Genomic DNA, 21602 nt, shown 5'->3' with positions numbered 1-21602 from the left:
GGACGCGAGAGTCGGTCCCGCAAGTGGGCCTCCAGAAGCTGGCGAGGCGGGTAGGCAAATGGGTCTATGTCGTCTCCTTGGAGGGTTGTCCACGCCGAGGTCTGCCCAACGCCGGTCCCGGATTTATACAGGAAAATAAAACGGGAAAACCCAAACAATTTAATCGACGACTCGTCTAGAGAGAGAAAGGGTTAGGGTTGGTTTGCTGTTGGATGGCGGAGGGAGAACGGAGGGCGGCGACGGAGGAGACGTTGGCATCGGCGGAGGAGGGGAGGGTGGAGGTGGGGCGGCCGGCGGTTTTGCTAGTTTGCGGGACCCTGGTGTACTACCACTGCGCGTACCGGGGGTCGAGCCTTCTCTCCCTCGTCTCCGACGTCCTCATCGTCCTCCTCTGCTCCCTCGCCATCCTCGGCATGCTCTTCCGCCAGATGAACATCTCGTACTATCTCTCACCTGCTAAATCGTTGTTCCCTTGTTGTTGACTCCGATTCTGCCGGTCACGTTTAACTTCGTTTGAATCGTTTTGTTTGTAGTTAGGTGATTGCAAACTAGTTCTTGTCAGTTCCACTTTAAGTTTAGATTTTGTCGATGGAAACATCCAATCGGGTGTTAGGTGTTCTTGTGGTGGGGGAATATTTGTGTTGATTAATAGTGATTGTAAGTGGCCGTAGCAGCTTTAGTTCGTCCGACTAAGAACGATTTGATATAAACTCGAAGAGCCACTGATAAGCAGATAAGATTTCCTCAAGGCAGTTGAGGAAATCTCTCAGCAGTTGAGAAAAATCCTCCATGCTGAATGTGTATAACCTCCCTACTGAGTGTGTATAAATGGCTGTCAAGAACTCACTATCAAAATGTATTAGGCAATTATATCTTATACATTTCATAGTTTCTTTTACAATTTCTATCTTTCTATCTTCTTCGCTTAATTTCTATCATGGTATCAGAGCAGTTTGCCTAGAGCAAGCCCTCTTCTCCGGAGTCCAACCATCCCTCTCGTGGCGACGCCTCCGCCCCTCAGCCGTAGCCATTCGCTGCAGCCTACTGCAGCACTTGCGGCTACTAATATCAGATCCTAAAGGAAGCACAGTCACGGCCTTTGTTTCTACCGCCGGCTGCTACTCCCTTGCCAACCGAAGTCTTCCGCTGAAAACTCCGCTGCTCTTCCGGCCACCAAACTCCAATACTGCATTACTGCAACTATCTCCAACCTTGCAGATTTCTCCAGCATCGCTGCAGAAATCGCTGCAAGCTGCAGAGATTTCTTCCACATCGTTGCCTTTCTTGCTGCAGATTGCTCGCCCATCACTGCAGTTCATCACGCTGCAGCCTTCTCTGCAGTTCATCGCGCTGCAGCCTACTCTGCAGCGCATCGATCTACTTTTCTCCTCCTCCCTTCCTCCTATATCTTTACATCTTCTATAAAGATCACTTGACCCGCCACAAAATATCTGAGATGTCTTCATTTACCTCTTCCGATATTCCTGTCCCTATTTCTGCAGGGACTCTGAGCACTTCTCAAAGTCTTATCACCATCAATGCTGCAGCACTCATTCCCTTCAAATTATCCAAAGGCGGCAATTACGCATCTTGGCGAGCACAACTTTCTAATCTTTTATTTGGCTATGATCTCTTAGGTTACGTTGATGGCTCTCTCCAGTGTCCACCTGAAATGATCAACATCCCAAGCGAACCCAATCCAGTGCCAAATCCAGCCCACCAACTATGGTTACGTCAAGATCGCCTCATCCTCCAAGCTATTCAAGCTTCCGTTGCTGGATCCATTGCCCCGCTGATATCCTCATGTACGACTGCTGCAGAAGCATGGTGCAAATTACAAACAACTTTGGCAAATCGCTCGCGTACTCGCATGCTCGGACTTCTCTCCAATCTGATGAAAATGAAACAAGAGGGAAGTACTATTGCTGATTATCTACAAAATATCAAAGTTATTATCGATGATTTAGCTTTGATAGGTCATTCTCTCAGCGATGAAGAAGTCCTAATCCATACCCTCAATGGCTTAAGAGGCGAGTACAAAGAACTGACAGCAGCACTTCGGGCACGTGACTCACCAATATCATTCGAAGAACTTTATGATAAGTTGATCGACTATGAGACGTACTTGAAGCGTGATGATAAGTTGCCCGGACCACCTATTACAGCTCAGGTCAATCAAAAATCCAAGAGGAAGAGCAACCAGTACAATAAGCACGTCAACAACGATTTGGCTAAGCTGCCTCCTAGCCTTATGGGGCCCAGACCAAACCCTCCTTACCCATATCAAGGTGGTAACTTTCATAATACTCAGCCGTCGCGTCCTGACTTCACAGGCCGCCAACGAGTTGTTTGCCAACTATGTGATAAAGTTGGACACTCCGCGAAAGTCTGTCGGTCTCGTCCCAGATTCCCTACTCCATCACAGTGGCCTCAGGCGAATTTCATGGCTACTCCAACTCCTACTCAACCTAATTGGATTGTGGATTCGGGCGCCTCTCATCACATCACCTCTGATCTTCAAAACTTGTCCATCCACAACAACTATGACGGAAATGAAGATATCATCATCGGTGACGGTAAAAGAATTCCTATTACTCATTCTGGTTCCTCAACGCTTAGTTCACTTACCACAACCTTTACACTCGATGATGTTTTGTGTGCACCTAACATTAAAAGAAACCTCATTTCCGTTTCTAAATTCTGTAAACAAAATAATACATCAATTGAATTCTTTCCTAACTTTTTTATTGTCAAGGATTTGAGCACGGGGGCATCCTTGGTCCAGGGCCAGAACAAAGACAACATTTATGAGTGGCCATCCACTTCACAAATTACCCTTCCTACTGCTCACTCCTCAATCGCAGCTCCGGTTGATGTATGGCATCGTCGTCTTGGTCATCCCTCCCCTTTTATTCAGCAAAAATTACTTTCTCGTTATTCTCTTTCTACCTTGAAAATCAATAGCACTATTAATCATTGTGATGCTTGTCTTTGCAATAAAAGTCATAAACTGCCTTTTGGGACAACCTCCATTTCTTGCTCTAAACCGTTTGAAATCATTTATACCGACGTGTGGGGCCCTGCCCCAATTCCTTCTTTTGACAAGTTTCGTTTTTATGTCATTTTTGTAGATTATTTTACTAAGTACACATGGTTATATCCTCTCCATCATAAGTCTGATGTTTCTACTGTATTTACCAACTTTCGAAAGTTAGTCGAGAATTTTTTTCAATCTTCCATTAAAACAGTTTACTCTGATGGTGGAGGCGAATATCAAGCCCTCACATCCTGTCTCTCTGCTTGTGGTATACAACACCTCAAGTCACCCCCACATACTCCCCAATTGGTTGGTTCTGCCGAACGCAAACATCGGCATATCGTTGAAACTGGTCTCTCCCTTCTACATCAAGCATCCATGCCACCATCTTTTTGGTCAGTAGCTTTTCAAACTGCAGTTTATCTCATTAATCGTATGCTCACTCCAGTCTTACAATACCAGTCACCATTTGAAAAATTATTCCACAAACTTCCAAACCTTCATAAACTTAGAGTTTTTGGCTGTTTATGTTATCCATGGCTCCGTCCCTATGCGTCACATAAGCTAACACCACGATCTAAGCCTTGCACTTTTATAGGCTACTCTCTTGAACATAATGCTTTTCGATGCTATGAACCCCAAACTAAAAAGGTCTTTATATCACGTCATGTTATCTTTGAGGAGTCTGTCTTTCCTTTTCAAAATAATCCTACCATGCAAACTACTCCGATAAACATACATCACTGGAATATCCCTCCAATCTCATCACACGAACCTCCAATGACACCGTCCAGTCCTTACTCTCAAGATTCACATACTACTATTACTCCAGTTCAACAGCTTCTCACTCCCTCTATTCCTCCACTCCCTTCCTCACAAGTTTCTCCTATTAATGAAGTCATACCCTCGGCAACATTGCCACTGGCTTTACCTTCTCCTAGATCTAGTGACATTGTTGTGCCGACGGTTGACCCGGTCCATGACAGTGACTCGCCCTTGGCTATACCACCAACACAATCTACCACTTCCACCCCCCCTAGACATCCAATGACAACACGCTCCAAAAGTGGTATTTTCAAACCACGTCAAGTCCTTGACTTACATGCTATAACAAATTCCTCCACTGAGGCCAGTGAACCCACTACAATCACTCAAGCTCAAAAATCTTCTCACTGGCGTAAAGCCATGTGTGACGAATATGATGCTCTCCTCCATAACTCTACATGGACCTTAGTACCCTTTCATCACACACAAAATATCATCGGGTGTAAATGGGTCTTTCGAATTAAGCGGAACCCAGACGGATCCATTGCCAGATACAAAGCACGTCTAGTCGCCAAAGGGTTTCATCAACGACCTGGTGTCGACTTCACAGAGACATTTAGTCCCGTTGTTAAACCCACAACAATCCGTCTTATCCTGAGTTTGGCTATCTCAAAGGGCTGGCACATACGACAATTGGATGTTAACAATGCCTTTTTACAGGGGTCACTTACTGAAGATGTCTTTATGCAACAACCTCCTGGTTTTGTTCATCCTCAATATCCGAGGCATGTCTGCAAACTTCAAAAAGCTATTTATGGACTTCGTCAAACTCCAAGGGCTTGGTATAACGAGCTTGGCTCGTTTTTGACTTCAATTGGCTTCATCAATTCAAAGTCTGATACCTCGTTATTCATTTGCCAGCACAATGGAAGCATAATATATCTTTTAGTATATGTGGATGATATTATTGTCACAGGAAATGATCCTTTGAAGACTCAGGCATTTCTAAAGCACTTGGCCGATCGATTCTCCCTCAAAGATCTAGGAACTTTAAGCTACTTTCTGGGAGTGGAAGCAACATTTACATCTTCAGGTCTCTTCCTATCACAAAGAAAGTATATTCAAGATTTATTATCAAAGGCAAACATGCAGGATGCGAAAGAGGTTACAACTCCTCTCTCTACCAGTGAATCACTTAAATTATGTGATGGAAGTCCTGCTACAGATTCGACTCAGTATCGACAAGTCCTTGGCTCCTTACAGTACTTGGCTCTCACCCGTCCAGATATTTCATTTGCCGTCAATAAGTTATCGCAATTCATGCATCGACCATCTACTACGCATTGGTCTGCGGTCAAACGAATTTTGCGGTATCTTAAAGGGACTCTTAATTATGGTATTTTTTTTCGCAAAAATACTTCACTCCATCTCCATGCCTTTGCTGATGCTGATTGGGCAGGGAACTTTGATGATAGAACATCTACGTCCGGATACATTGTCTTCCTTGGAGCTACTCCAATCAGTTGGAGTTCTAAAAAACAAAAGACGGTTGCACGATCTACAACTGAAGCTGAATACCGTGCCGTCGCTACCGCCGCTGCTGAACTCAATTGGGTCACAAATTTGCTCAAGGAACTCAACGTCAACTCCACGGTTATTCCTACAATATATTGTGATAATATTGGAGCTACTTATTTATGTGTCAATCCAGTGTTCCATTCCCGCATGAAACACATAGCCATCGACTTCCATTTTGTGCGAGATCAAGTTGTCAGACATCAACTCCGAGTTTCTCATGTACATACAGCAGATCAACTAGCCGACTCACTCACAAAGCCTCTCGCCCGTAAACTATTTTCATCTCATCGGTCCAAGATCGGCATCCTTGATGGAAGCTCAATCTTGCGGGGGCATGATAAGCAGATAAGATTTCCTCAAGGCAGTTGAGGAAATCTCTCAGCAGTTGAGAAAAATCCTCCATACTGAATGTGTATAACCTCCCTACTGAGTGTGTATAAATGGCTGTCAAGAACTCACTATCAAAATGTATTAGGCAATTATATCTTATACATTTCATAGTTTCTTCTACAATTTCTATCTTTCTATCTTCTTCGCTTAATTTCTATCAGCCACAATGAGATAAGGGTTTTGATTATGGTTACGCAAAATTAAGCTTTTTAGTCAGTGTGCTGTTGTTCACCATCCATCTAAGGCTAGAGAAAGAATATTTGGTTTGGCATTGAAAGAACTCATGGCTGGACATCCAAAACGAGCATCATCGAATGCATGATTGGCATTAAAATAATTTATAGTTGGTGTAGCTTTGATTCAAAAAGAAATTGCTTAATATGCTTAAATATCTTTATTAGTTAAGAATGGTGGCTCGAATTATTATGCCAATGTTATTTTTCCTTAACTTTTGTTTTCTCGTGTATAACTTAATACTGAATGTATATATTTTTTCTCATCTATATAGCAAGAGTTGCATTCCTTATTGACCTAAAATAGTTAGGACTTCGGTTTTTTTGTTGTTGTTGTTGTATATGGTAAGAGTTGTTCTTTATGATAATGCATTCATATGTTGTATGAATCTTCTTAGGGTGCCTGTGGATCCTCTTGAATGGCAGATATCTCAAGATACAGCTAACACCATTGTTGCTTGCTTGGCTAATACAGTCGGAGCAGCGGAGTCTGTGTTAAGGGTTGCTGCAACAGGGCATGATAAGCGACTGTTTGTTAAGGTACTTGTCTTAAAACCACATGACTTTGTATTTCAGCAGCTACTTATAATGTCTCTATCGTGTCACTCGGCTTAAAATTTTGGATGTTTTACTATTCTATCATTGAAAGGTTTTTACCATTTGTCTCTAAAATATTACCATATCACCTCTCACCTTTTGTTGCATTCACTTAAGACGACTAGTTTTCCTTTTAGTAGATTTTTAATCTCTCCGGTCAGGATAAAAGATATGCTGCCTCTCTTTTCTCTTAGGTCAAGACCGGTTAGGTTGTTGTTTGAAGATGTTTGACATGTTTTCCAAGCTTGTATTGAACATATACCTTTGAGAGAAGACCTCTCTAAGATTCTCTAAGAACAGGTTCTGTACCGTACTTTATTTCAGTTAAATTACTTTTAACTGAGACTGGAACGGTTTAAACAGTAAATCAGTTCTTCTCTATCAATCAACGATTTGATGTTGATGAGAAGTCTAAACAAAGAAGTGCTTTATTGTCTTTTTGCTATTTGATGTAACACAAGATTGTGGAAAATTAGTTTAACTCTGTTGGATATATTTTGTTAAATTGTGATTTTCCTGTTAACAGATCCTTTATTTATTTTTTTCAGATTTTTGTATAGTATCCACCACAGACCAATGAGGAAATGAAATGTGCACATAAAAAAGGGTGGATGACTTCACGAGAAAGTAGACTTTTAGGGGTTTAAGATCGAAACTAATGCTTGCTGGAATTTTCTAGTAGTTCATGATGATTTTCTCGGAAAGGAAACGAGAAGAGAAACAATCTGATACGGGCTGCTGAGGGACTCTGAAATAGCTGAATGCAACCGATGTCCGCATGAGAATTTTATCTTGGAAATATAGTCAAATGATTTTAGGGAGTTTCTGGATAGCAGCACAAATTGTTTGTTATGGGACCTGCTTGTTGGGATCTTATAAGGGCTGCTTAGGCTTTCTAAGATAACTAGTTAGGAATGATTGTTTCTGGAGTAATCGACGGGATCTAGAGGTCAAAATTGTTTTGTTTTAAAAGATAGGATAAAGAAACAATAATTTCTGTAGTGTAACCTTTTGTTGAGCTCTTATGCGAAGAAATTTAGGCAGAACAATAAAGCAACTGACTTTTTGAGAACTTGCATGGATTTTTTTTTTTTTTTTTCCATTCATCGTTTCTTTATCGTTCCCTGCAACATTGAAACACTCTTTATCTTAAGTACGTTGCAAATCATTAATTTTGCAGGTGGTTTTTACACTGTACCTCTTGTCAGCTTTGGGACGTGTAGCTTCAGGTGCGACGATTGCATATGCTGGTAAAGAACACTGGGGCTTCTCATCCCACTTCTTCTATTGCTTACTTTTCCATCTTATTGTATTTATCGAAATCCTAAACTTAAAACTTAACCCATCTACTTCACCATTAGTTTCTTTCTCCTGCTCTGCCCCGAAGAACTACACCATGAATCATCTGAGTTGTAACTTTGCTACCAGTCAAATATCTGATGTTTGAACTAGTCATTTGTCTTTGTGCAACAGGACTGTGCATCTTATGTCTCTACTTTTTTGCCCAAAGTTCTGAGCTCCTATCTAGGTGCGCTTCTCGGTTCTCCAAGAGAAGAGACTCTTCTGGTGAAGTGTAGGATGCTATTTGGCATATACATTTACTTTGAGAGCTCTTTCTTCAACTGTTGATTCTTAATTCTGTGGATTCATTGCCAAAGTTACGGTTAGATGGGAGGTTCTGTCTCATTAGTTTTTTTTTCGTCTCATTTGATTTCTTGAGCATTATTCCAGTAGAATGAACATTCTCCTCAAGATTGATTAGTAAGTACAACCGTTGATCGAGTCAATAGTCATTAGCCATTCTTTTGTGGGAACTGTTTGGTTTTCTCAGCTTAAATTTGGATTTGGATACACCAAGCAAAAGGCACATCCAGGAAGCAACAAGGTGACCAAAGCTCTGCAGACAATGTGAAGTTGCCTATATTGAAATATTTCTCTATCAACTCAAGGAAGATACCTGGAGAGAGCTTTTCCTATGATGTATCCATGTGGATTTCACTTTTCAACAATTCCGTAAAAGATGATCTTCATACATATGGTGCACATGTACAATTTTTTCTGTAGCTCCATCTATCCTTTCTTAACATAGGCTTCCATCCCTGACAAAGGGAGTAAGTTTGGATGTTTGATTTCAAGAGACTTGCAAACCATACTTTAGTCTCTTCAATTGAGGCATCCTTTCAAGGATCATTGGTTTGAAGCAGCCCCGTGGCATTTAGTGTCAGATTCATGTCTTTTGTTGGTAACAAACAAAAAGGATCAATAGTTTCTTTGACTCAAATTTTGTTGGGAGCAGCCTTCCAGAAATAACTAAACAGTATCTTTCCACAATATTCACAAGAAGCATCTATTCAACTGGCTAGCATAAAAGAGTTGACAGGATGAAAGATTCTTTTCCATGGAGCTTTTATTTTATAAGTGCATGTGTGCTGTCTTCCATCAATGCATCAGTACAGGACAGGAGATTGGATCTTCGCATTGGAATGGTAGATGACAAAAAGAAGGTGCGTACTCACAGCACTTTATTCTTGTATTTGGATGAAGAGCCACTGAAGTACAGCAGGACACAAAAAAGATGCAACTAAGCTGGAACTTGGAACAGCTAAAAACTCTGAATGAATAAAGTGGTGGAATATGTGATTATGACCTTATGATACTCGACATCATGCAATAGATGTGATGTGTTAGCTACCATGTTCCTTTCTTTAGATGTTAAATGCTTCACTATGATACATACAACTCGAAAGAAGAAAGTATGTGTTGATGCAATACTTCATGCAGGGAGATAGTAAAACAAGTGCCCCGTTGATACCTGAGCACAAACCTTTCACGGATGGGCATTAGTGGAGGACATCAGGCATCATATACGTCAGATCAAGAGAATACTTCTACTTCAGGCCAAAAGTAGTGGGGAATCTGGTACATTTTAGTTCACATGCACTATAGGAAAACAATCCACTTCTGACCCAACTGTTAATTGTGGGTCAAAAAATTGTGATCTATTTGTCGAAAAAAAAAAGGTTGTCGATGCAGTGAATGTTATTACCAAGAGGAAATGCCTAGAAGGGCTTTGATGAACTTGTAAAAGTATCCAGTAAGCAGAAATGAAATCCCTCTTTTGAGTCCCAACTTTAAATTTCAATCCAGCCCATCCTGTGCCGAAGCAACCTGCACACACGATCCAACATGCAAAAGCATTTTCTTCAGTGTTTTCGAGATCAATGCAATCCGAGAACCTAGTAGTGACACAATCACCATGAAGAGCAAGTCCTTGTCCCAACTTTAAGTACTAGGGTGTTAAAGGTCTTAGTTTGATGATTAGCCGGCTAATGATTGAAAAATGCTCTTGAATGGTAGTGTTGTACCCTCACATCCATCCCCACAAAATATTTTGGACAAATATCTCCCATTCACAAAATTATTAAGCATCCTGAGTATCTTTTGTCTCATCCAAATTTCTAAATTTCATTCTTCCCCTAATAATTCTGTACATTTATCTTTTGCCTCTTTGCCAAATCAGATATTTAATAAGCATTCAATCACAATTTGAGTGTGTATCTAATGCAATGCTCTAGGTCACAACTGACATATGCCAAAAGGACAAAGAAATATGAAACTCTTTACTACAAATGGATTAAGGAACCAGCAAAATTGTGGTTGACAAATTCAAGGGTGATGTATATACTTGTTGGTCGAAAAGTTTAGCCACCGTATGAAATTATTTCTGCTTTTGGTACCTTGAAAAAGCTAGTAGAATCCCTTCAGAAAGTAGAAATAATGTCACAGATTTTACAATTGGAAAATCAAAAGGAGGGAAAAACTGGTGGAAGTGGTTCTTGTGATGAGACTTATAAAACCAGGTGTCTAGCAGGGGCCATAGACAGCCATGGGATGTGAAAACCAGAAATTTTTTTTTAGAAAGCAATGCAAGTAAGAGGAAGCTACCAAACATGTTTTCTATATATGGATTTGGGAGTTATCTAGCATAAAAAAGTAGAAGTAATGTCAAACATACAGTCTTTCCATATTTTTTCATTCTTCAGAAATTTAAGCAGCAGTATTTTCTAAACAAATAGTGTTATTTTACCTTCACGATAAGTAAGAATTAGGTTGCACACCACTAATGACGCTGCATTTCACGGAAGATATTATACACATTTGGAGACAACCTCGGAAGGAACTTGAACAGCTGCAGAGTGGACAAGACAGTAAGAGTGTCAATCCTGAAAGTCCAAACTGGGACCAAATAGATAAAAACTACTCTATTTAAGAGTATAAAAACAAATTGTCACCAAGCCTTCAGATGGTGAGCTACCAAATGAATCATTTTAAATTTATGATGGGAAATAGATTCTTCAAAAAACTCTATGCTATGTGATCCTCTTTCTCCGTCACCCTCATACTTCTCCTCCTCTTCCTCTTAGTCCTCTGATCCTCTTTCTCCCTCACCCTCCTTTTCTCCTTCTCCTCCTCCTCCTCCTCTTCCTCTTCCCCCATCTCAGTGCCAAAAATGGTGTGCTGTCATGTCCGAAATTGCGTGTTGGTATGCCAATACATACTAGATCCATACTGGTCCAACCAGAGATTGGTATGGTTACCGATACCGAAATTTTAAACTATGGTTTAAATAATCATAAAAGCAAACTTAAACAAACATTTTTATCAAATTGCAATAAATGGCTGAAGAAAACAATTTGGTGACCATTTTCTACTGCATATGATGACATCAAAAGCTCAAAGTATCAGCATTCCAATAGTATGAATTATTAATATAAGGGTATTTAATTCTTGTCAATATCCACACAACAAAATAACTCCATAAACTATCCAGTTAGAAAATTGAATATTTCCAAGAAGTAGACATTTCAATAAGTATCTGACTTGGTACATATATTTGCATGTACCAAGAGAGATATATTCTTTGGAAGAGAAAGTTTGCAAAAGCTACTCATAAGACCTACCCATAGCTTCACACAGGCATCGATCATGACTGGAAATGAGCAAATAAAGATGGTTATTGCAGCTTCGTCAACATCAAGTCCATAATGATCAAGAATAATCTCAACCAAAACCTGCCAACCAGACTCAGAATGGTACCTGCATTTGAGTATCAAAAATTTGAGACACTGGAGATATATATATATATATATATCATTCTTATCATAACAATAATGGTTTGCACATGGAATTTTGTGCATATAAATCATTATCAAACTGTTCATCTATGCAATTCAAGAATTGTAATATCCTAAATAAAGTGATGTTGGTCTCTACGAACTAGTGATCGTAACATAGATAAGACCCTTGGTCATATTAACAATCTTGGTATATATCAAAACAAGTCGAGATGTATGGCTTTATACAAACCAACCAAATATGGTGTTATGTCAAGTTGTCAACTAAGGAGCTCAACAGACGGGATTCATCACAAATCTCACTTACTTGGACACCATTATGTTTGGTTAGATCAGTTGAAATAAGCACCCTGTATCTTTCCATTGTTAAGGAAATGGAGAAAATAAGTACGTAAATTCAAATATCTTACCCCAAAAAAATATCTGTGATTAAAATAATAAGGAATGCCTTCCCAGTGTCTGAAATATTATTTAGTAACTTGTATCCTGTAACCTTCAGCAAAGCAACCTGAATACAGAGACAAACACCTATAACATAAGAAACCTGTTGATAATTTCCACAGAAACATACACAAGTGAAGTGCGCAACCAAAAAGGAGAATGAAGCCTACTGAGATATGACATGAAAACATTTATCCATGATAATTAATTGACAATAGAAGTACAAACATAAAGTGATAGTAATGCAGCAAAACACCAAGAATCTAGAAATAAATAACTTGAGCCCATTTGAGCATTATGTAAATTTACCTTAAAAAACTGTGGTAATGTGGTATTGTACAACTCAAGATATTTATATATTCTGACCAAGATGATATATCTGGAAGGCGATCATCTTAATAAATATCAATTTCATTTATTTTCAGGATAAATGAGAAGCATATTATGCTGCTCTGCTTTTCTATGTGGGTATAATGATTATGGAGCATTATCTTATCAATATAAGAATTATTTCCATATCATATGAGGCTTTTGACTAGTATGTGATGTCAACATTTTTGCTGTTCACTGTGAAACCATATTGATGAACTCCAAATAATTCAGTCATCCAGATGAGTTCTCCAACTGGTGAATCTTACGAAAATCAAAGCTGCACTAAGATTAAAAATTTAATTAATGGACTTGCCTTCTTCCTTCACCACAACCTCCCCAATAGTTTGGTATTAGTTCCTCTTCATTACATGGAAAATAAAGTCCTATGTAATTTAGTTAGACACAGAGATGGCTTCAATGATCAAGGTCACCATTATTGAGCACCTATGCAGGATACATATAAAATCACAAACACACAATTGGAGTGATGTTTGCAGATCAATGGTATTGAATTGACCCAAAATTATTAAGCTTACCAAAAGAAGATTGAGATTGATGTTCTAAAGGATGTTTACTATCAAGTATCAACCATCGTCAGATTCAGTCAAAGATCCACTTATCTTCTAAAAAAGGTCCGATACATTGAGAAAACTTCCTCTTAGCAAGACCACAAAAAACATCTTACAAACAGATAAATCCTCTATCTAGATACAACAAATAGGCTCATGTTAAACAAACTCTCTAGTATTAAAAGATCAGCCCAGTTTACAAGGCTCTTGCCAATGTAAGGTCTAGGGAGGGTCAATGTATATAGCTTTACCCTTGAGGGCAGAGACATCATTTCCGCAACTTCGGTCACCTAGACTGCAAAAGAGCAACATCCCCGTAGTAGCAAGATCCACCTTCTAGAATAACATATCAATTCACTGTCATATACGAACATAAACCCGATGACTTTCTTTCAAATAAATAGTTGCATTCATTATAAATTATAACACCCCGATTAGTCCCACATTGAAAGTGGGCAAGACTAAGATTAACTTATAAAAGTATGATAAGTGTACTATTATCAACTTTAGCTTAAATATTTTGACCAGTGGTTTAGGCCAAACGAAGTTGATGAGCCAATTAGTCTATCAAGCCTAAGTCGTGATATTTGGTATCAGAGCTGACCTAGTAATTGAGCATGATAAGAGGGCTCGAGTAGAAAAAGGCTACCCGTGGATGGAGTGACTCGTCATGATATACATGCTAGGATTTGATCTGGGCTATGCTGAGCCTCGACGATGGCATTAAGCCGTTAAGTGGGCAAGACTAAGATTGACTTATAAGGGTCTGATGAGTGTAATACTATCAACCTTAACTTAAGTATTTTGACCAGTGATTTAGATCAAACAAAATTGATAAGTCGTTAGCTTATCAAGCTCGGGTCATGACATAAGTTGTAGTAATACAAGGTCGTGAAACAATCCCTGGGTAAATGTTATTTTAAACACTTCAAGATCAAAGTTAGCATTCTACATATGAATATTGTATCATAAACATTACAACATGCATGACTCTATTCCTTGTCAATAATATTCTAAAATGTATCATAGCTTTTAATGTTAAAGTAATATACAATAATTTTCAATTAGTTCTTCGTTACTCCAACAATAAAGAGCCATCCAGTTGCAAGACATATTTTACATCTTCATCTTCTTAATCATCTCAACTATCAACTCTGACTTTCCAGTGACTTGGAAATAAATGAAAATTACATCATCAAAATATTTCATTATGATTTTTCATATTTATCAAATATCTCAATTTATAATAGTTAGCAATGGAATACATCAACATGAGACAAGATTTGTTCAATTAGATCTAGGTCTAATCCATTGGAGTATCTGAGATAATCTAGTTATGTGATAAGCTAGTTATGTATAATTTGTTGAAATCTACTTTAGCATAGCTATAGTCCTCATTCTAGATGTCAATCAATAGCTCATACTGATATTATGTAGGGATATTTATATGAAAAAGCAATATTAGCTGTATATTTCTTTGTTTTGGAACTTCTAGACTGAGATTAATTTGCAAATTTAAAATTCCCATGTCAGATTGTTTTACTTGATTGTATTTGATACTGATTTCTTCAGGTGAGACTGTAGGCATGCATAAAAATTATGTCAGATTGTCACAATGTTCTTTCCATAAGTTAACTAGATTAATATGCAACGAAAACCATATATGATTCACATTATCACCACTTTGAACTCTTCTGTGGATCCTAGATTGATTCAAGCATTTCTGTATATATAAAAATATATGCTTAGACGGCTGAGAATAAAAGAGTAGTAATTTCGAATCATGAATTTGGGTAAATGGAAGGTGTTTGTTCTCTGTTGTTTTTTCTTTTTTTCGTTGTGAAGTGGCCTGACATCCCTATTCGTCTCTACCAGTTATTTCTGTCAATATGTTTTCTTTTCTTCTTCACTTTGCTCTTTCATTAAACCTCTGTTGGATACAAACCAGTAGCATACACTAGTCACTTTAATTTCTTCCCTAAGCCTAATCCTTGATATTACGACTGTATTAGCACTTGATATAGCCAAATAGTGGTTGTTCCTAGTCATCAAATAGCTATTAACTATATCATAGGTCAAGGTATATAATTCTACTAGATCAACTCCTTTATGGTAGTTAAAGGCACTTCAATCACTTCAGAGGATTCACAAATACAATGACGTGATTTTATCATAAACTTAGAAGAAAATAAACCCTTCAACCAAAAGTTATATAATAGTGTATTCATACACTATCAAGAAAATCATTGTGTAAGTCTCTATGGTAAATAGCCCTTAATTAGTGACTAACTAGGTAGCATACTCACTTTGCTCTTATTAAAGTAGATAAGAACAAACAGTGTAATGCCATACACCAAGTCTGACCAAATGTTTGCAAATGCTCTTCGGTTCTCTAATCTCCGCTCATCTCTTAATTCTATCCTGATAAAACAACAAAAAAGCATCACCAGTATCATTACATATTCAAGAAGGATCAGTGTTATAAATAAGGTTCCTACCTATCAATATAAAAGAAGTATTTCCCAGCTAGTGGAAAACTGCATACAAGTATGACAACATACAAAATGGAAAACAAAAAGAAGATCAACCATTAATGTGACGTACAAAGGGAAAGCCAGAAGAAAATATCCATCTACGAAAATGATGCTTTACTAGGCCATACAGGACAGCTAGCTTAATATAAATAAAAAATATCAGTAAATTAGCATGATATATGTGACCTCAACATAGCCTCCTCAACATAGTCTTGATTGCTAGTGCAATGATAAGATGACTAAAAATTCACTTGTCTTCCCACTGTAGTCAGCTTTTGCTCTATATGTATTCTTACTGAATACTTCTAAATGGAACATTATAATAACAAAAATAACATGTAATGTCTCAACTTTCAACTATTTAGGATTTGGTTATATGGATCTTTTTCTGTCATAAAGCTTTGTATAGGGAAATATTATTAATCAAACTACAAAGCTATCTTATCTCCTTTTATTGTTTTCTTAGGTCTCCCACAACATCTCCTTACACCACTAAGGCACTAACTTTAATCAACTGACCTTGCTAATTCAGACATCTCTTTTGGACATGCCCATACCATCCTAGTTGGTTTTTCCTCATCCTATCATTTATTAAAATAATATCTAATTGTTTCTATCACACAACTCAATATCGTCATCTCAGAGATGCTTTTTGTATGTGTTGTTTCCCATCTGCCAAACACTATAGTCCATAAAGCATGAAAACTTCACGATTGTGTTATATGCAACAATCATGAGGAACTCTTGATGTCCCTATCTATTTTAATCGGTCTTGATTAAATTCCCCTAATCACCAAATAATAGATCCATAGTATTTATCACTTCTATTTCTAGGAGCTTGTCGGTATTACATCCTAGGGATTGATTAAGTTATATTTCATAAATTCAATTTCAGTTCTATTTAATCTATATGATGGAAAGAACTAAGCAGAACAAACATGTGTAAGACATAATTCTTCTCTCCAAACATTTCAAAAAGAGAAAAAAAAACTACTTCTGTGGTCATTTTTTATGGTTCAAAATTCAAGGAAAAAACAGCAGCTCAGTGCGTAAGGTACCATTAATAATGGGTCTGAGCAAAGTCAATATACACAGTATTACACTGGAAGCAAAGATGTCCTGTAACTCAAACTTTGACCACTTAAGTTGTAAAGGAGCCACCGTAACGTAGGATCCAATTTCACCCTAATCCAGATAAACTTTGCCCTATCGATTTATTTCAGAGCTTCGTATGACTGGTCATCCTTGAGACTCCTTGTAGATAAGATATATGACATATCAATATATCAAACTTCTATTTCAATCAGATATGTCTTGGACCTAATTTAGTTTGTAAGCTAGTAAAATTTAAAACATAACCATTAACATTGACTGATGTTGTAATCCTTAGTGATTACAAAATTTCACTTTTCTTACTTTTGCTTATATGCTACAATTTATTTGCAACAATAGAGACAACCATGATTATTGATGATGTTTTAATCAGCTTATAAGCAAAACAATCACCAACAAAAGAGTCTCATTATTGATCACCATCAACAATGTCCAAGGAGTCACACCATTTCCAGAAAAAATGTCTAACTGAATATCAATGATTCCTTCAACTCCATAGTGCATAATTATTAATCTTCCTATTTACATGTTTCACACATTAGTTTACTGCTCAATCGTTCATATTGCTGATTGCATTAGGACATTTTTATTACTACTTATATTCCTTTTGACTTTAAAACGCATCATGCCATTTCTACACTATTCCTATGGCAATTTTTTTCTTTCTTTTTTTTAATTTTTGTCCAAGGCAAAAGCAGAAAAGCTGCCGGCTGCATCATTAGGAAAGTTGAAAAAAAGATAAAAGAGGAAAGCAAGAGAGGAATAGAAGTGTCTGCTTCTTGGCAGAGCTCTTAGGAATATTGGTTTTTAAGACTCCATAGATCCTATCTACATGTTTCACACATTAGTTAACTGCTCAATTGTTCATATTGTTGATCTCATTAGTAAGATTCCTTATATTCCTTTTCAGCTTATATTCCTTTTCACTTTAAAACTCATCATGTCATTTCTACTATTCCTATAGCAAGATTTTTTTTGTTGATTTTATCAGAAAGCAGCCAATTGTATCATTAAGAAAGTTGAGAAAAAGATAAAAGACAAAAGGAGAGAGAAGTGTACCTCTTTTCAGAATTCTTAGGAATAATATATTTCAATAATTTTCCAGATGCCAGTTGATTAACTTACAGTAAGCTTCTTTTACATTATTAAATTCAGCATAAATATCTATGTTTTTCTTGTTGATTTTTTCAAATTAAATTGCATCTGGATGTAAAGTATATATATTAATTGTCAAAATTCTGTTAAACCAACCTCTTACAAAGTTATATGTAATTCTGACATGATAAATATACACCAGCCAGTTAACATTTATAGACACTTTAAGAGAAGAGATGATCCATATGGTTCAGAAATTAGCGATCATTAAATGTTCTATTGCCTTCATAGGACTTTTTTTCTGATTGCTACAGTCTTGATTTTGTTTCAACATAAGAAAACTATCAGAAACCCACCAGAAACACACATTAAAAAAATCTAACTGAAACCAACAGAAGAAGAACAGAATGAAACAGAGAACCTGGATATACACTATATTTTTCCAAAAACATGGAGACTTAAAGAAGTAGATGGAACATAGATGCAAACAGGCACAAACATGATATATGCATACTAAGAGGGCTATACATGATCCTCGTCAACATAATAAAGAGACACTACCAAAAGAATGTTTCAAACTTGTTCTACAAGAAGTTAGATAAAAGGCAGGAGACCATATCCAGCTTACGCTTTGTATCGCATCTCCAACCGGACCTCTTCATCTGAAAGGGGAGGGGATTTACCAATCTCTACCTCTAAGCGCAATCTTGCTCTCTCAAGCTTTAAAGTATTTATCATCTCAAGTTTCTGTTGTCTCCTAACATCAAGCATCTGGGCAGCAAGTGGTACAGTCTTGACATACCTATTATACACACAATTTATATCAAGGGATTCAAAAGTGTAACATTGTTAATTGACCAAATTTGCAAAATCTAATTAATACAAAAATTAAGGGACACATGGCAAGGAGATTTTCCTTTCTGGAACACATGGTGAGGAGATTTTCCTTTCTGGTTTATATATAAGACCCATAAACAAGCATGAAGAGTCCTTGACAGTCATGCTGGACTAAATGTGGTATACACACAAGGGAAAGAAGCAATTTTTTATTTTAGTTGTATCTTATGTTCAATTTGTGTAACTTCCGTGTTTGCAAGAGTGTTGAACAGGTAACTCTGAAGTCATAGAACTGAGGTATAATCGTGCAAGAAGAATTGTATAGCCAAAAACACATTCAAAAGATTTCTTAAACATGAATAGAGTGGAAACCACAGACAGCTTATCATATTGCTCCTCTTAGCTGATGGGTACATATATGCTGGATAAGATCATGACAATGGACAGAGTCACACATATTTTTCTTGTTTGGTCTCCATAATATTTCTGCTGATTCCAATATTAAGGTTCTGATATTAACAGAAGTATAAAAGCAACAATGTAGAAGTTGGGATACAAGCAATGTACAGAAATTACCTGTCTAAGAATGGCATCAGGACATAGTCATGAACCACAAAGTCTAGAATCCACGGAATGAGAATCAACAAAGCAACAAATTTTGCCTGTAAGCAGTCTATTTGAATCAGTGAATAATTGTCAACAGCCATGAGACAGAGAAATAATGATCTGACACATATCATATTTGTGGAATGACTTCCAACCAAAGGTTTGCTAACAATTTTACCATATGCTAAAAGCTAAGAAGATCACAGATGCTATTATTAGTTAACTGCAAATACACAATAAGCTATGTAAATCAGGCTGTACAGTAGTTATGTTGTAAAGAACATGCAATCCACATGTTTATGCTTCTATGAATTACCAATCCAACGGAAGTACCAAAACTGTAATGTTCTTTCATTGTATGAATTACTTACTAACAGGTAACACTATATGCATAGTAATATTGGATGCATATGTTCTATAAAATTATTAACATGAAAACAACAATTTTGCAAATGCTTGGAGACACATGATTTTATGCTGATGATTACACATAATAAACATGAGTGCGAAACAAGGTAATTAATAAATGGAGATGATACATGGACCAATCATCTAACAGAGAAAATATCCCTACTCACTAATGTGTTAGGCAGACCGGCTGAATAATAAATGTAGGTAACATAAGAAGTATAACATAAAATAGCAATGATTCCAAGTCTTTTGCTTGAGAGAAACAAAAAACCACTTAATATGATCATGCATTACAAATATTAATTCTGGAGAGGGTCATTATACTTTGGCATGGGTTCCTAAAAACTCAACCTATCACCAAGTGCAATATCTACAGAATACAAAATAGAACAATATGCCAGTCCACGACTAGTTGGTTTCTCTACATACCGAGCTGATCGAAGCATACCGGAATACTCTATCCTCAAATAACAACCCTTCATCGTTCTCAGCAATCACATCTTTAATGGCTCTAACAAGACCCTTCTCCCGCATTATCTCCTCCGGATCATCATTCACCTCCCCTGGTGGTTCTGCTGCTTCGCCACCCCAATCATGATCCCATGACGAAGAGCCCTCGCCAGATAATCCATCACCTCGGAGCCAATCTTCCCACGCTCGGCCCTCCTCATTTCTCGCATCCTCCTGTGCTTCACGGAGCTCGACAATCGCTTCAGCCCTGCTCTTCCAAGCCTCGAACCTTTCATCCTCCTTCCCTTCCTCTTCCCCGTGCTCATCACCTACCCCGTCGACGCCGAGCACGTCCTCAGCACTCCAACTGAACCAGCTCTCATCGTCGTTGTCCGAAAAGAACTTCTGCCACCAAGATCTCTTACTGGGATGCTCCTTGTCCTTACAATTTCTAACCAGCCGGAAACCGCTCCGTCGTCGTCGACTCCACCGAGGAATAAAAACGAACACGTGATGGGCAGGCACGCTACCGCGGGCGGAACTCTTCCGGAATCGCGCACCGCCGAGAGAGATGAGGTTCCAGTGGTAGACGCTCTTGGCAATGTTCATCAAGCATGGGAACGAGGAGCCACTGCATCATTCGCGCTCATACTAGTCATCGCCGACAGTACCATCACAACCATTCCGGTAAAATCGAGGACCTACGAGACGAAAAAGAAGAGAAGGAGGCTGAATCCAAAGCCATTGGGGAAGGAATCGAGCGACCAAAATGGAGGAATCACGAGATGGAATCGATGATGCTCAGTGGATAACAAAAGATGGGACGGCTTCTAAACACCACAGCGAGTCGCCACCGCAGGGGCGAATTGTGGTGGGCGATGGAGCGCGTCGTGGATGGAGACCGAGCAGTCGCTTGCTCTCTCCGTCTTAACCTTCCAATTACTTGATGATGGGGGACAACAGAATAAGAGGGAGGAGGAGGGGAGATAAGGAGGAAAGCAGATCCTGTGCAGATTTCCCTACATAGAAATTTTTAAAAGAGCTTCCAAAACAGCCCATCGTATCCCCCTCCTTTCATCTCAATCGTCCACATAATTTCAAATCAAACATACCAGTGGCTGTGATGGATGAACGAAGTTTCGTTATCCAGGCGCATAATTTTCTCTATGCAAGTGCGCTGGACAGGAAAGCCATAACGAGTTAATCCAAAACCGTCCATACTACATCGTCTTTTAATCTCCACCGTCCATCTTTTTTATTTAAATTAATTTGATATATAATGAATGGCATTACAATCGAGTATATATATATATATATATATATATATATATATATATATATATATATATATATATATATATATATATATATATATATATATATATAATGAATGGCATTACAGTCGAGTATGGAATTAATATATATATGCCATGAAATGG

At 37.9% G+C, this 21602-nt stretch overlaps 2 protein-coding genes across 8 annotated transcripts; one reads left to right on the top strand and one right to left on the bottom strand.

Moving 5' to 3' along the window:
* The first annotated feature begins 121 nt into the window (after nucleotides 1-121).
* Nucleotides 122-8803, top strand: LOC135582381 (reticulon-like protein B23). 7 transcript variants are annotated; one of them, XM_065134275.1, is made up of 5 exons: nucleotides 151-439; nucleotides 6402-6543; nucleotides 7781-7829; nucleotides 8074-8128; nucleotides 8432-8803. In XM_065134275.1, the coding sequence occupies exons 1-5, from the start codon at nucleotides 213-215 to the stop codon at nucleotides 8487-8489; spliced, it is 531 nt and encodes a 176-aa protein (XP_064990347.1). In that variant the 5' UTR covers nucleotides 151-212; the 3' UTR covers nucleotides 8490-8803. The 7 variants fall into 7 exon arrangements, with proteins under 7 accessions (XP_064990341.1, XP_064990347.1, XP_064990348.1 ...); XM_065134276.1 differs by having other exon boundaries at nucleotides 152-439; nucleotides 8074-8166; XM_065134271.1 differs by having other exon boundaries at nucleotides 153-439; nucleotides 7781-7850.
* Nucleotides 8804-9465: 662 nt separating this feature from the next.
* Nucleotides 9466-21132, bottom strand: LOC135627870 (protein DAY-LENGTH-DEPENDENT DELAYED-GREENING 1, chloroplastic-like). Its single transcript, XM_065134268.1, has 8 exons — nucleotides 20143-21132; nucleotides 19273-19358; nucleotides 18488-18661; nucleotides 15424-15538; nucleotides 12146-12243; nucleotides 11562-11697; nucleotides 10688-10789; nucleotides 9466-9768 (listed from the first exon to the last, which is right to left on the bottom strand). Exons 1-7 carry the CDS (start codon nucleotides 20770-20772, stop codon nucleotides 10721-10723), a joined length of 1308 nt encoding a protein of 435 aa, XP_064990340.1. The 5' UTR covers nucleotides 20773-21132; the 3' UTR covers nucleotides 9466-9768; nucleotides 10688-10720.
* Between the last annotated feature and the right edge of the window lie 470 nt (nucleotides 21133-21602).

This window comes from Musa acuminata, chromosome BXJ2-11 (assembly GCF_036884655.1).
Source record: "Musa acuminata AAA Group cultivar baxijiao chromosome BXJ2-11, Cavendish_Baxijiao_AAA, whole genome shotgun sequence".
NCBI classification, from domain to species: domain Eukaryota; kingdom Viridiplantae; phylum Streptophyta; class Magnoliopsida; order Zingiberales; family Musaceae; genus Musa; species Musa acuminata.
This window is presented reverse-complemented; position numbering and strand designations above follow the sequence as displayed.